General features: G+C 35.0%; 1 protein-coding gene across 8 annotated transcripts in view; it reads left to right on the forward strand.

The window, feature by feature from the left end:
• LOC129787298 (rho GTPase-activating protein 100F) overlaps window positions 1-17,177 on the forward strand; it is a 65,613-nt gene that overhangs the window by 12,257 nt on the left and 36,179 nt on the right. For all 8 annotated transcript variants that reach the window (XM_055822759.1, XM_055822763.1, XM_055822760.1 and 5 more), the window contains exon 3: window positions 10,284-10,511. In XM_055822759.1, coding sequence (XP_055678734.1) covers window positions 10,284-10,511 — 228 coding nt within the window. The remainder of the gene's footprint in view (window positions 1-10,283; window positions 10,512-17,177) is intronic.

Raw genomic sequence — 17,177 nt, forward strand, 5'->3', positions numbered from 1 at the left:
GTATTATGTTCAGGAAAAAATATCAGATGAGTTGCTAAAATTAGGTCGTCGTATACAGAGTAGAGAGAAATTAATTTAATACATATTCACTGGAATTGATATTGCGAGTATTGTGCCTATTTTTATTTCTTTGTGGATTTCATATGTTGAATAAAACGACAAACGCAATATGTTTTGAAGCGTTGTCAAATGTTAGAAAAGAAGCTTACAGCTTTAAATGTGAAAAGTTAGAGCAAAAATTTCAAACATTACAATAAACATTTAAAACACTAAAAAACGCCAAAGTTTTGGGGTTCCAGTGCAAAAGAGGTTAATGTGGTTTACTATTCTCAAATTTAATTAATTTCAATTTTTTTAAATATATTTTTTATATCCTTTGATTTTAAAATTGAGTATTCTTTAATAATGGGCCTTATCAGCGACCGAGAAATCTTTGAAATCTTTAAATGTTTCACTGAAATTTCAAGATTTCAAGCGAATTTTAAGGGTTTCTTGGTCGCTTAATAAGGGCCAATATCTAGAAAAAATATCTAGCTCCTGTTTTTTAAACCTTAAATACTAAACAAAGATTTTCCTAACGTTTTTTATTCAAATGCGTATAAGTTCAGAGATTGAATCTCGTTTTTTTCTTGAAGTCTTACTTGGGAAGACCTTGAGGAAGGACGAAAATCAGTTCAAAATGTCGACATTTAAATAGAAAAAAATCTTTGAAAGAAGCTTATAGACCGAAACTCCATTCACCCCTTTTATATCTTTTAAAGGGTCATTCCATTGTATTCATCTATATATTCTCAAGCTATTCAATCCTTTTTTTCTAAAGGAGAATTTAAAAAAGAATAAGACACCAAAAAAATTAAGGAGCAAATTAAAAAAAAAGGAAAGTTTTTTTAAAAGAATTTTCAACGCTCGAAAAGCTTTCAAATTCGGTCAGGAAAATCTTCATAATTAAATAATTTTAGCAAATTGGAAAACGTCAATTTTATCTTAAAAATAAATATTTCTCTTGCATTAAAATCTCCATTGAAACTGTCTATCATGGAAGATTTCAATTAGGAATGCACATAGAAGTGCTTTAAAGGGGCTTAGTGGTTTTATAGTGTGCTTAATCCGTGTGCAAAATGTGACAATCACGCGGATTAGACTCAAAATCCAATTTCTGCGAACCGGAAATTCAAATGAGGATATGAGTTATGTTTGCAGTCTGAATCAATACTTCAGAGTAGGTCGGCTTCTTGAATATTGAATTGGCCTCACTGAAAAATATACTGCATAAAATGGGTCCGATATATGTAACGTACGTACGTCCCATGTGGATGACGTGGGGGGATGGGGGATGCCTTTTTTTCCTGCCAAGGATCGAAAGCACTAACGGAGTTATTGAAATTGACTCAATGGAATGCTTGATATTTTGACTTTGCGGGGGTGCTCCACTTTTAAGCGGAGTCAGCAAAAAAAAATCGAGCAAGCAAAGGGAGGTGGGGGTTGGGATGGCCTGAATGCTGAATATTCCGTAATTCAGTCACATTCTATGATTGTATCATGTGGTGTGTGAGTAAAGGATTGCAGGGGTATGAGATTTGGTGGTTTGGGATGATGAATTGCGGGGTGGCTGAAGTGTGGCAACCACGCCAACCGCAACCATATATAGGGACTTCTTTTGCCGGCGCGCGGATACTTTCACAAGGGAGGCAATGGGGAGAGCATGCACTACCACACGAACCGGGCGTAGTACAACCGAAATACTATCATAGGTGGCGGACTTGCACACTGTGACTACGTGGGGCTAGTGTCTGGCATTCGACGAAGGGTGGACTTCTGGGGTGCATTCACATCGCGCTGTATTTGATTGTAGAGCATAGAAGTTCAAGGGGAAGATTTTCAAGAGAGCCACCGAGAGATTTCTATGTAGTCACAGTACCTCCATGGAAGGTGGCGATGGGAAAGTCAACCGAGGGAAAATTTCCAGCGCGTCGACGCTGCTATGTTCATTCTTTCCAGAACCCCACCTTCCAGGGTAACCCCTATGTGAGTCAGGGTAGTTTCACCATCTCTTTCCTTCCAATACATTGGGAATTGTTTCGAGAGGAAAACAGACATGCTGTGTACGGGGTTATTTCCATGTTTGCGTGAGTGAATTCATGGTGTCGGGGTCCCCCTTGAATTTTCCACCCTTGAAAATTACACATTTTGTAGTACGAGATTTCCACTATGAGCGCCATATTTGTCTTTCCTCCATGAACGCATCGCAAGTGCTCCCAAATCCCGACAATCTCCCATGAAAATTCATTTAATTTTCCACCCCTGAAAAAAAAATCAATCAACCTCCATTGTGTGTGTGAAGTAACTTTTCATCTATGAGTTTTTCTTAAAGGAAAACCCTCTTCTAGAAGAAAAATCTTCTGAAGAGCACGATGCTGTGTTCTTTTGCTAACCTAGGGTGGTTGTGAACATGTGAAAATGGCATCAAATGGATGCCAATTGAGATGAGAGTGGATGAAAAATGTACTGTGCGCGTATCCCGTGTGAGTGAATAGTAAAAGGCCGACCCCGTGAACCTTATCCTGGGGTTAAATGTGTGACAGTTCAAGTACTGGCTGCTTCTTCCTACGGAGTAAAAAGGTAATCAGGCGGAGGAGTCATCCTCGCAGTTTTTTTGTGGGTTGCATTTCAGCCCCTTAGTCATCATCATCGTCTCTCTATGTAGAGTAGCTGCCACGACATTGAGGGATGATACTCGGTCGTACTCAATGGGAAACCACCGTCATTTTGGGGGTGGTGGTGGGTGAACTATGTGGTGTACATGTATGTATGTGTGTGCGGTGAGTGTTTTGTGCCACCCGGTGTCTCATGCTGCCAATTTATGGTAGAAAATTACATAGTTATTACAGGCAAAATGACGATGAGGGGATTTATCGTTGGATGCGCAACCCAACAAACATTTTATTTGGCTTAAAAGACTAAAAGTTCTAAAAAGGTGTTATAATGGTGTAACACAGAACTTTTTGTCTTATAAAGGGATTAAATAGGCTATATATTCTACTAGAATTTTGCTCTTATAAGCCATGATTGTAGTTCTCTATAGGACTTCGATATGAGTCTTTTGTTCTCAGGAAAATAATTCCAATAGTCTCTTCTTATAAAAGCCTACAAGCCATCCATATAGGATCAATCTTCTACAAGAAAATATGTTTCATAATGGGGTATTATAAGTTAAAAATACTCAAAAGAAAGCTTATAGCATTCAATAAGAATTTTATAGAACTGCTTATAAGATTTTTATGAAACTTTTTTCTCCCCTTGATGAAAAATTATTATTAAAGTTTTATTTTTATTGCTAAATATAAGTTATTTTTTGAGATCTAAAATGCGCAACAATTCTTTACGTAGTTGATTTTTCAAAGAAAAAAAAGAAAGGATTTTTTCTCGTATTTAATTAGCATTGACATATCGCCTCTACCATGCAAAAGTATGGTAGCTCAGAAAGGCAATTTTTCACATGAAAAAGTAAATTTATCACGTACGTACAATACTTTCTGAAGGGAGATGCGAAATTTTGTTAGAGCATTTTTGAGGAGCTAACTAGATCGTTATAAGAATTCAATTCTCAGAAGGTTCTTAAGAGCTCTCATAATGTTCTACGAGTATAAAAGTGTACCAAATATGCCGTATACTTCGGTAGAAATAAATTCTGAGGAGTTTTGTTAAATACGAAATTCACACATTTGCCTGGCAAGATATGTGTGTATTCTTAACTCTTTCAGATATGTTCCCGGGATGCAGAGGAAGTTATCCAAGACATATGTTCATCAATTATACATATAAATTAATCATATAATATAATCACAAAAGAATTTAATATATAAATACGAAATATCAAAAAAAATTCAAAATAATATAAAATTGAAAAAATAATAATAACAAATTATTTTTTTTTTAATTTTACAAATTTTTTCGTAAGTTCTATAATCTTCTTATAAGCAGTGCTATAAGTTTCTCATAGTATATTATAAGACGCACTAATAAGCAATCAAAATTTCTTATAATATTTTTCATAGATAGTTATAACACTGTTATAGGATAATCCTAGAGAACTCTTGTAGGCCCTTATTAGTGCGCCAGATTGTCTCATAATGGTCTGAGAGACATATATGAGCTATCTACAAGCGTTCTCTAGGATATTCATGGTTTTATAAATTTTACTTGAAGTATTCAATGAGAATACTATAGAACTTATTTTGTTCGTTGGGAACCCACCAATGACAGTGTTAATCAATTTATTCCACTTTTTCCACCAAATTATTCCTAAAGACGTTGCTTCAAAATTGATATAGAATTTAAATGAGCTCCCAACATATTACCTCATTATATCCCCAACTACCAAATTGTTTGCACAGAGAGAAAACCCATCAATTTTCTAACAAGTCTGTTTTAGGTACTTTATACTAAGATGATGAGATACATAGTGTGGTATAAGTGATTTAGATGGGTCAAATTAGTAGCTAAGTTAAATTTTATGGTAAATCTAAAACGATGGTTCATCTGGCGGAAGGAGAGCTTTAGAATTATGTCTAAGGCTCATACTCAGGGGAGATTGGGGAAACATAAAATCAGACAAAACATTCAGAATACCTTCAAAATAAATTTTCTCACGAGATCAAAACAGTAGAAAATAAAACCAGAGACAAAAATTTGAAAGAAGAAAACTTCGTAGTCCTTAAAAAAATTACATATTTAAAAAAATGCCTTTTTGGACATCCTTAAAATTCAAACTGACTTATATTTAGTACAAATAAGCATAGATCTAAAAAATGGTTTTTGAGGGTTGTAGAAGTCTTTTTTAAGTTTAAGACAAACTTAAGATTCCTTAAGAAAAACTAAAGTTTTCTTCAGATCCCGAAAGTTTTCTTAAGATTCTTTAATTGTTTTTAAAATGTCTTAATTTTTAATATTATTTCTTAAAACTTAATATTACTAAAGTATAATTTAAGATTTTTAGTTATCTTGCGAAACTCAAGATTTCTTCAGTCAGGCTGAATTAAGCTAAATACACATTTTTCGATGATTTTTTCTGTTCCGCTTCGTGCATCGAAATTCGGAAAAAGCTTAAAAAATGTGACTCAATTTACTTACTAAGAAATCTTAAGTTTCGCCGAAGGAAACTTAAAAATCTTACATTTTTGTTAAGAAATGTTATGAAAATTTGAAATATTCTTAAAACACCTTAAAGAATTTTAAGAAAACATTAAAATTCTAAAGAAAACTTAAGTAATAATAATAATAATAATAATAATAATAATAATTGTTTATTCACATTCTTAAGGAATCTTTAGTCTAGCTGACTGGTGAATTTCACCCTAAGTCTCAATTAGTTATTTGCGTCCTCTATAGGAATTTTTTGAGTGTTGCTAAAAGAAGATTTTGAATATCAATTATTTTTATCAAAAAAAAACTATCTTAATTCTCAATGACTGTTCAAATCTTCATAGTATCTTTTATAAAGCTTGTGTTTTACTGAAAATAATGATCTTTCTGTATACATATAATTTCCAAAAAAAAGGAAACGAGAAAATCATTGTCTAAAAAAAGCTAATATGCTCTAGATGAATGAATAATGAATTTGTCTACAAGAAGTCATGAAACTATTATTCTTTTCATTCTATTTATTCTTGTCCTTGAACCAACAAAAAAAAACTTTCACGACTTTTTTTTGCTCATACATTTAGAAGCTATAAATACATATCTTTTTTGCATTAAATACATAACATCTGTATACTATATGAACTTTTGGCAGGAAAAACTCATAATTGAGTTTAAGAAAAAGTTACGATGAGTCGAACTTTTATGTTTAGGCTTTTTTGTGATTTCTTAGCATGCATTTTTATGCTCACAATAAGAAAATATGCGTGGGTTTTTCATTAATTTTTTCTGAGTGTTCGTTCATTTATGTGAAGCTTTCAATCTCAATTACTTTTTGATTATAATTCAAATAAATTGTCTCTTGATATTGTGTTTACTTTGAGAAATATACAACATAGAAATTATTTTAAGTGAAATTTATTTACATAGCAGACTCTAAGCAAGTTTATTTACAGGAAGGGTATGTGTAGGTGTAAAGGGTAGCAGTGCGGGTGAAATCAAAGAGATAACTTTCAGAGTTAAAGAGAGAGAGTATATTATGTCTCAATTTAATATTTGATTAACAAACTTGTGTATGAATCAACAAAGTTGTGGTGAATTATTGGTGAAAATTCTACAAATAATATGTAGCAAATGGCAGCATTTTATTGATCCTCCTCTACAGCATAAAGTTGCCTCGAGCATCAACGCACGATGCTTTTCTCTGAAATCTGTCAAAGAAGGTTGAGGTTTTCTAAAATACTTTAATTGAATTACTTCTCGTAATTAACTCGACACGGGGCGCACACAGAGGTGGTTCTGGCACTTACCAACGGGGGGTGGGATCGACATGACGGAGCGCAATGGAAGTTGGTTGTACGGAGAAAAAAAGATAAATAAGATGGAGTCAACATTTGCAGAAATTGAATCCCACAGAGGAAACCATTTGAGGGTAGATTGGTGAGCTTTCGGGAGTCTGCGGATAACTTTTCCGTACACACACACACTCCCACCCTCGTCGCACATTTCCTCCATCCTCCTCCGTAGTCAATTAAAAGGAATTCCATATTTGTCCAAGTAGGAGATGGGTCCATCAGTCCAAGCTGTTGACACAATTTGACAACCCCTCAATTCACTCCTCATACATAGCGTATGCTTCTGCAGGAGGGTACACGGGGATTGCGTCCGTTGTGGTGGAAATGGACCACTCAACGTCATCGCCACTCAATTCACTCGAGAACGAATTAAATTTATCACTCAATTAAATTTTTGAGTGCACTGAAAATTTGTGTTGACAAACACATCGTCGCAAATGGTTTCAAAATCCGTTCACACGGAAAAATGTACGCAACCCCTTTTCTCATATCACACATGCATTGAATCCTCGGTTGTTCATGCATGAATTTCACGGCTAACATTCTATCGTTATGTAGGTATATGTATGTATATTCTTTGGATATAATTCACACAGAGCTTTTTTTTTTGAGGGAAATTCCAATGAAATATTTTCTTTATACATACCTACATTATATACCTGTATAGCTATGTATGTTGTTATGTACATTTACGTGAAATTCACTAATAAATCTGGCTTAAGTTTAACAAGTCAGGCAATGTTTTCCTAAATCAGATTTAATTTTTTTTAAAAGTTAGATTTAAGAATTTCATGTCAGGACTTAGTTTTCCTAAACTAGGTTTGAGTTTTAAGTTAGGCTTAAGTTTGTTTTGAGCTAGGCTAAAGCCAGGCGGATGCCCAACCCCGAGAAATCAGTACTTTTCGTGACGCAGCGGTTTCTTCCGATCAAAAGAAGGGATCAATTTACACAATTCCACTTGCAATCGAAAGTACATTTAATTAGTTTTCGATTGATGCCTATCTCATTATCGAAATAACTTATTAATATAAAAAAAAAGTTGAAGTGTTTCTCGGGAATCGGTCGAGATTGATCGAGATTCGAGAATTCCTCATACATTTTGTTCAACAAAAAGTGACTTTTCTTCACAGAAAAAGAGGTTATACCATCCCCTTGGCTAAAGCTTTTTAAGCTAAACCAAAGCTATATACACTAAACTTAAATTTTCTGAAATCAATTCATAAATTTTCCTTCAGAATGAAAGGAGATTTTAATGTTAAAAGCAAGAGCAAAAGTCTCAACGTTTTTCCACAAAAAAAATCCCCAAGAATTCGTGAAAGAATAAAAAATGCAAAAGGAAATAAAGTTTATGGAAAATAATAGAAAATTCATTTTATTCCAACAAAAGGCCTTAGAGAGGAATCTTTCTTTTTTATGACAAAGATATCTCCTTAAAATTCTTCACACCACAGTGGGTAAGGTAGGGTAGGTAGGTGTTGTAGAATTTGTATGGTGGAAAATTTGCTATTCCATCTGAGTTTCCGGACTTGTTGCTAGAATAGCACAAAAACACGGTCTCTGTTTGAATTTTCTGGGGATTCATTCTCTAAAGAATAAATTTCACATAAATTATCCCTGTGTGTATAAATCATATTAAAAAGCACAAATTCATTTTCATATCGCACAATCAACTCTTTTTTTTTCTTTTGCTCTTTTTTGCTCATCTCATTCGCACAAGAAAAGAAAGATTGGGGAAGTTATCTTAGGATTTTTTTGTGTGTGTATGAATGTGGGGAGGAAAAGCACGGAAATTGCTCTGTTAGAATTTTTTTACTTCCATTTTTTTTTGTTAAAGTTCCACACCCTCTCTGGAGCATTCGTGGAAAATGGAGGGGGGAGGAAGAGTGGGTGAAAGATCCGGAAAATCAAGGGAAAATGCCAGGAAAAATGAGGAATTTTTCCCAAAGACTGTGAGAAGAATTCAAAAGGTTTTTTTTCTGAATGGAATTTGTGGTTTATGTGTGTTTTTGGAGAATTTTTGGCTTTTTTTTTTTAGCTTCTAGGTGATTGCATAATTTTTTGGGGTATGTAAAAACAATTTGTATATGGTTGAATGGCGTGTTTGCTTGAGCGAAAACCACGAGAATCTTTTTTATCAGTTAGCCCATACAATATTTATGGTGCTACGTATCAGGGGCCGTGTGTGTGTGTATTTGCAAAAAGCCAGGTGGGAAATTCAGTGTTCAGAGCCGGAAGTCAAAATGATGCGTGGGTCGCTTTCATAAGCTCCCCCATTAGCGTTTGATACCACCCACCGCCCCCATCCCGCCATGATCTTCCACCAATGGCCCGTTTTCTGTTTAATCAAAATATTCTCTGTCCCTCTATTTATACACGCACATTCGGTGTATATAACGTTGCGATATTGTTGGCGAATTTTCGGTATGTCTTTTTTTTCTGCTGGTTCGACCCTCCCCCACACCCCGTGTGCACCCACAGCCACAGAAGCGGCCCCAAAGAAGCGATTACGCGTACTTTTAACTTTTAGGGGAGCTTTTGGTGTATACGCATACAAATAAAAGATGAGAAGTCAACATGACCCCCCGCCCCACGTACGCACTGAGACATCACAGGCAGGATTCTCTAATTAGGAATGATGAAAATATTCACAAAGTACTGTCTTTTTGAGACAAGTTTCGGGAGACAACGTGGTGCTCATTAGAAAAACTTCCTCCTGTGGCACTCTGGCGAAGTATTAAAGCGTGGAGTTTTTGCTGTGAATCCCCGGTGTGGCGGAAGTTCAAATGGAATTCTGAGCTTTCATAAACTTGTTAACCGTCCTCTGGTAAAAGCGAAAATAATTATATAAAAATTATTATTTTTTTCCCATTTTTCATTCGCATTATAGTCGCCACAAGGTGAATATTTTTCCAGTTTATGTAATTCAGAGGGAATTTAATTAAATTTAACAAAAATGACTAAAAAATTAATTGAAAAGAAATACCTTTAATCGTTACATATCACACAAAAAAGTAATTAAATGTGATCGAATTATTCAATTATCCAAAATTTATCCACAATACTCATTTTACAGTGTATCACTATTTATTTATAAACGTGTAAATTTTCACATTAAATATTATTCATGCTGTTCAGTTGAATACATTTCAGTTGAATACATTTGCACATCCTGTTATCATCAAAATGGCCACTAAACCCTTTCCTGTGTGTGTGACTGCACCAAAGTACATAACTGAATAATTCTCCATAAAATTGCGGGTGGAAATTCTCAAATTGAAAGTGTTTTCAATGGGGTGGATGGGGGTGGTTTTTAACTTTAATTAAACGACGAAAAATAATTCCACACTGAGATGCAACAACACTAAGAATTTTCTCCTCTAGGGGATGATGCTTGGTTGTATGAAGAGTGTCACCCCCACCCTCTCCCGCAAAGTAAAATAAATTCATCTTGAGCTTCTGGGATTTTCTTTGCATCACCCTCTTCATGGGGGGTGGGTGGGTGTAATAATAATTTAAATATGGACAACTGAAAAGCAAATGGATTTGCTTCAGTGTTCTAAAAGGGGTTTCTCTGGGGGGTGGGTGAGTCCTGTAAGAAATTTCCCGAGATATTTCATACAACCAAAATGAAAAGGGATTAAAGAAAATCTTCATTGAAATGCCATTATTTAGTTAGAAAGATGGATGTGGGTGGGTGGATGATGAAAAGTTTGTTATGCAGAGATTTATAATGCACGCGAGAAGATTTATTGTGAAAATATTAATTTTATATTTTGTGATTTTTCTTTGTAGGAAAATGGAAGATCTGTGCCTGATCTCACTGCTAGTCCGGGTCGAGCTCCACCTGGACCAATGCCAAGCAACCAAGCGAATATCATCTCGCAGCAGCGACAGGGCGTCAAGGAGCCCGTGCTTCTGCAGGGTGACTTCCGGAAGGTCTCTGGCATCAGTTCAGAGATTTTCCGGCAAATTGAAGCTGTGGAGAATGACCACGACCCGAGCACAGCGGCCGCACTCGAGGTGAGTAAAATCTCCCTTCAATTTTGCCCATTAATCCCCCACGTACTCCTCTGGCGCATTTTGAGGTGCAATTTCCACAAATTCTCACCTATAGTGTGCCGAAAAAATGTCACTGACTCAGGTGCAAGCCCTTCGTTGACTATAAAATATTGCGATAATTTCCTTCACCCTTAAAACTACTTGAGCCCTCAAACCACCCATCGCATGCACGGCACACAGTATAGACAGAGAGATTGTTTAATTCTTTTCAAACATGCCATGTCTGTGAGCTTTTATAAGTTTGTTCACACACAGAATTCCCAGAGAGATGATATCTCTTCTTAAACGTATTAAATGTTTCTTGTATTCCACTAAATGCTCATTCGTGGGGGCGGAGGATGGGATCACAGAATTTACTGACTCACACACTGAAAATGTTTTCTTTGTCCCCAAAAACATTTCTTGCATTGTCCTCACCAAAGAGCTTTGCCGTAAGCTCTATTCATGAACCACTAATTCTCCAAGAAACCAAACTAACTAAATAACACGTGCTTGTACATTTAAACGAACGAAGAAAAATAGAAAATGTGGGGGGTTTGTGGGAGGAAAACAAAAAGAGTTGTCGTGCTTCAGTGCATTTTCCAATGCATTAAAACGAAGAGAAAATAAATTTTTAAGTAACTTTAAATTTATTATAATTTTTATAAGGGTTTGTATACAAATCAATGATTAAATTAAGACGTTAGAGCCTAACCAGAAAATGATTTTTTTGTCTCAAAAATAAATTGAATTTTCACCTCAGAAGAGTTTCTCTAGAAACTTTCTTCCTAATAAAACTCACTAAAAGTCTTTGATCTTTAACTGTATTGCCTCCTGTTAGTAGGCTAATTAAACTTCCTACAACTGCATTAATTACCAATCCTATTATACAGAAAAATTGAAAATTAATCCGGAAAATCCATGGAAGATCTTCGTTATTTGGATTTAGTTTTACTTCTGTTGAATTACTCCATGAAGAAGTAATAAGGCTTGATGTTGAATTCAGGAAGTCACATCCATCAGTTCGAAGAGGAAGAAAAGGATCCGGATTTTTCCTTAGACCTCCGATTATTAAAATTCCAACAGCTAGCATAGCAATGATTACACCACACTTTGCTCCCTAAAAATCATGTTTATTAAAAAAAAGAATAATGAAAAGTTTATGCTTCAAGCTTAATTCTTACCTTGCTGTTTATGTTCTTAAAGATCATTCCACTACAGAAGAGTCCGAATACTCCAACAGTGGGGATAGTAAATAAGGTTCCACTTATGACAAAGATTGTTCCTGAACGTTCGATTAGAAAGATGAAGCCAATCCCTAAAATTCCGATTACTGCAACAATGATTTTCATGATCCTACTTGCAGTTCTTTCTGAAGAACCCTTCATTCTTTCGCTAAGAAAATCCACGTAGATTGTTCCACTCATTGTATTTAGAAGTGTTGATGTTGTAGACAATCCTGCTGAGAAAACTCCCGCAATGAAAATTCCATTAAATCCCGGAAACAGGGAAGCTTTTTCCTGGACAAAATGGGGGAAAACTTGATCCATTTTCTTAACAATACCAGCTCTCAGTGGATCACAATCTTCATAGGTTGCATAAATGGTAGCCCCAATCACTAGTTGCATTAACAAAATTACGCAATATAAAAAGACTTTGAGCCATAAAGCATTTTTAGCTTCTTTGAGTGACGTCAGTGAGAGAAAACGTTGAATTCCACTTTGTGTTAAACACTTGTTGTACAAAACAGCAAATAAAGTACTAAATAAGTAAGCCCACAATGATTCTCTTCTCTCAAGATTTATATCAGTTCTGAAAAGAAAAAAATAAACTATTGTCTTACACCTGGATTAATTGTAAAACATATTAACGTACTTACTGAAACATATTTAACCTTCCTCCACGCTGTAAAGCATTCCAGATATTTTGAAATCCTCCAATATTTATAAGTCCAACGATAAATATTACAATTGCTGAAAGCATTATTAGACTGAATTGAAAGACATCAGTCCACACTACAGCTTTGAAGCCTCCAATAGCCGTATACCAGATACAGAGTCCTCCGGAGACAATGCAAATTACATAGAGATTAATTCCGGATACTTCTTGGAAAGACAGTGATGGTATATAGATAGTTAGAGGGATGAACAAAAAACTCGTGATTACATAGAGCGCACTCGCCAGGTGTTTGACGCTCTTGTCAAAACGAAGCTCCAAATAAGTAAAGCTAGACTTAAGCTTGAGTTCATAGAAAACAGGCAAGAACATATAGGCAACTAAGAGTCCCCACAATGGTGCTATCACAATGAACATAAAATTATGTAATCCGTATCCATAAACCTCTATGCTCTGCCCTATGGTAGATGATCCCGAAAGGGATGTTGCTAGAAGGGAGAAGGTCACAGGCACAACACCTAACTTTTTTCCTCCAAAAAAGTACTCATCAACAGATTTTTGCACCTTCGAACGAAACGCAAAGTATAGCCCAATTGCGATTGATACTAGAAACACAATCGCGAAGTAAAAGTAATCAAGAATTGAAAACTGAACTGAAGAGAACATTTTTCTTTGAATTTCTTTTGAGACACAAATATATTTTAAACTTACTGTTTCAGTCTCGACTAAGCGACTGAGAATAAAGTATTATATGCATTTTATTATAAAGTTCTGACATACATAGTACAAAAAACTTTATGACTATATAATGTAGTTATTCTACAAAAATTCTAGTTATTGCAATTTATGATAAAAAACTTAAGTATACTATATTGTATACGGTTTATATACGAATCAATGTTTAAATTAAGACGTTAGAGCCTCCCCAGAAAAAGATTTTTTCGTCTCAAAAATAAATTGAATTTTCACCTCAGAAGAGTTTCTCTAGGAACTTTTTTCCTAATAAAACTCACTAAAAGTCTTTGATCTTTAACTGTATTGCCTCCTGTTAGTAAGCTAACAATACTACCTACAACTGCGTTAACTACCAGTCCTATTATACAGAAAAATTGAAAATTAATCCGGAAAATCCATGGAAGATCTTCATTATTCGGACTTAGTTTTGTTTCCATTGAATTACTCCATGAAGAAGTAATAAGGCTTGATGTTGAATTCAGGAAGTCACATCCATCAGTTCGAAGAGGTAGAAAAGAATCCGGATTTTTCCTTAGACCACCGATTATTAAAATTCCAACAGCTAGCATAGCAATGATTACACCACACTTTGCTCCCTGAAATTATAAAAAGAAAATTTATTGATCTGAAAAGTTTTTACTTCAAACTTAAATCCTTACCTTGCTGTTAATGTTCTTGAAGATCATTCCACTACAGAAGAGACCGAATATTCCAACAGCGGGGATAGTAAAAAGAACAACAGTTATGACGAAAATTGTTCCTAAACGTTCAATCAGAAAGATCAAACCAATCCCTACAATTCCAATAACTGCAACAAGGGTTTTCATGATCCTATTTGCAGTCTTGTCTGAAGCATCCTTTAATCTATTGCTCAGAAAATCCATATATATCGTTCCACTCATTGTGTTTAAAAACGTTGATGTTGTAGATAGTCCCGCTGAGTAAATTCCAGCAATGAAGATTCCATTAAATCCCGGAAATAGGGAAGCTTTCTCCTGAACATAGTGTGGGAAAACTTGATCAATTTTCTTAACAATTCCAGCTTTAAATGGGTCACAATTCTCGTAAGTTGCGTAAATGGTAGCCCCAATGACTAATTGCATTAATAAAAGTACGCAGTACAAAAAGATTTTTAGCCATAAAGCTTTTTTAGCTTCTTTGAGAGATGGGAGCGAAAGGAAACGCTGAATGCCACTTTGTGTTAAACACTTGTTGTACATTGCAGTGAATGTTGTGCTAAATAAATACGACCACAGCGATCCTCTTGTCTCAAGATTTATATCAGTTCTGAAAAAATATAAAACTTTGTATCTCTTATTTCTGGATAAATTGAAGAATATAATGAAAAACTAACTTTAAGACATTTAATCTGCGTCCACGTTGCAAGGCATCCCAGACATTTCGGAATCCTTCGATATTTATAAGTCCAATGACAAATATTACAGCTGTAGATAATATCATTAGACTGAATTGAAAGACATCAGTCCACACCACAGCTCTGAAGCCTCCAATAGCCGTATACCATATGCAGAGTCCTCCAGAGACAATGCAAATCACATAGAGATTAATTCCAGATACCTTTTGGAATGATAGGGCAGGCACATAGATAGTTAGAGGGATGACCAAAAGTCCTGTGATTACATAGAGAGCACTCGCAAGGTGTTTAATACTTTTGTCAAAACGAAGCTCTAAATAAGTAAAGCTAGTCTTAAGTTGAAGATCATAGAAAATAGGAAGAAAGATGAAGGCAAATAGGAGCCCCCACAGCGGTGCGATCACAATGTACATAAAATTATGTAATCCGTATCCATAAACCTCTATACTCTGTCCTATTGTAGATGAGCCCGAGAGTGAGGTGGCTAAAAGTGAAAACGCTACAGGCACAACACCTAGCTTTTTTCCTCCAAAAAAGTACTCATCAATTGATTTTTGTGCCTTTGAACGAAAGGCAAAGTACAGCCCAATTGCGATTGATACAAGAAACACAATCGCGAAGTAAAAGTAATCAAGAATTGAAAACTGAACACTAAAGAACATTTTTATACGTTTTTAACTCCCTTCTTTAAGGCACAAATATTTGGAACTTGCTGGTTCAATCTCAACTAAGCGACTGAGGATACAGTATAATACGCATTATAAGTATGAACTACTGTGGCATGGCCGAAGAATAAATTAAAAATCTACAAAAAATTTTATTTTATTATAAAATTTTATTATTTATTATAATAAAAACTTAAGTACTTACCCATCATATCATAGTCCAGATATTAACATGTGCTTACTTCCTTATCTACAAAAATAATTGAATTGTGCTATTATATGGATTATATGGAATATAACACTAGCATGGTCACACATAAACTTTGATATGAAAATTTGCAAACTAAACAATAAAGTTTTGCGGTTACTTTCGAAAAGCTTCTCGAGCTTTTCTGGTTCATTGACAAAAACTCAACTTGCGGAGTATTTATCTTTCTATTTGAGCAAGTCAACACAAAGCTCATTATAGGTATTCAGTGCGTCTATATAAATTTTGCGCTATCTCTGATTGAAAGAAAAGCTGATAAAAGGAAAGCTTACAGTTATATTCGAAAAGCTTCCTCAACATAACTTTTGGGTGCTACATAGGAAACTTTGTGTCATCGTGATTTTCCTCCCATCACAATTTATTTATTTTTTTCTCCTTCCACCATACGCCACCCTTGAGCTGTTGGCAAATAAGAGAAAATTCCTTTTTGCCTTTTCCACCCCCAAATCATACATATATGGGGTGGGGAGGGCGAAGTTATTGTACGGTGTGAGCCTTCTGGTACATAGAGCACTGTATGTGAATACATGAGCCCTCGTACGCCCTATATTTGTACACTTATCGACAAAATGGGGTGTTATTTATCATTTTCATCCAACCACCCACACCACCCCTTCCTCAAATGTACACACAAGTGCTGCAGATTCAGGGACTTTGTGCCATTCTTCGCCTCCCCTTTAGGTTCCTCACACCACGCACATCACTTATTTCTATGCAATAAAGCTAAGTTATTATCGGTATTGTTATGTGAGTTCCACTTAAACCTCTTCACGGTGTTTAATTTTACCATTTGACCCTTTTGTGGTGAATAAAATACCTTCAACTTTAATAATATAGCAATATAATGCCCAACAATACAATAGGGGGTGAGTGAACCAACTGAGGAAGCTTCCATTGAGCGTAAACTGCATTTCCAGCATTGATTTCTTATCCTGGGATGGTTTCAATTTAAATCCCTATATAAACGAACAATAAAATATTACTTTACCTTTTGATGCACAATTTCATTTTGGATTTCATTGTACTTTATACCCTTTAAGAAATAATAATAAAATCTCCTTTGGAAAGATATTGAATTAAATGTAAGGGCTTGTCTTGTGGGTTGCCTTATTAAATTCCAACATTTATAGATATTTCTTTCAGGAATCTTTATGGGATATGACTTTATTCAATTCTTACCTTTCCGGTGTGTACCTTTGCTTCAGCAAAAAAAAACTCTTTGAACTTTCAATCAAAAGGATCTCTCGGAAGTCTCGTTTTTCTTAATAAATTCCCATGGATCCCTTTCACTTTGGCTTCGCAAGAAGGTGCATTTTATCCTTGTGGTATGTGGCTCTCTATGCGCTACAAACGTTTCAGTATTCATGGCGTGTTCAATATTTGCTCACATTTTCGCGTTGAATGTATATGCAATTTTGAATTTTGTTCTTGGATCCTTTTGAATTTATCCCTTTTCTCCCTTTTTGACTGGAAATTTAATCTAGTAAATACTAAATACTACTACTTTGTAGTAAATAGCATAAATTATGTAGAATTTGTAAAAATTCGTGAAATAAGGGTAGATTCTGATACAAATCTTTTCTTTTCTTTCCTTATAATGGGCCTTATTCAGCGACCAAGAAACCCTTGAAATTCGCTTGAAATCTTGAAATTTCAGTACAAAATTCAAAGATTTCAAGGGTTTCTTGGTCGCTGAATAGGGCCCAATA

This window comes from Lutzomyia longipalpis, chromosome 1, assembly GCF_024334085.1.
Source record: "Lutzomyia longipalpis isolate SR_M1_2022 chromosome 1, ASM2433408v1".
Taxonomy (NCBI): Eukaryota; Metazoa; Arthropoda; class Insecta; order Diptera; family Psychodidae; genus Lutzomyia; species Lutzomyia longipalpis.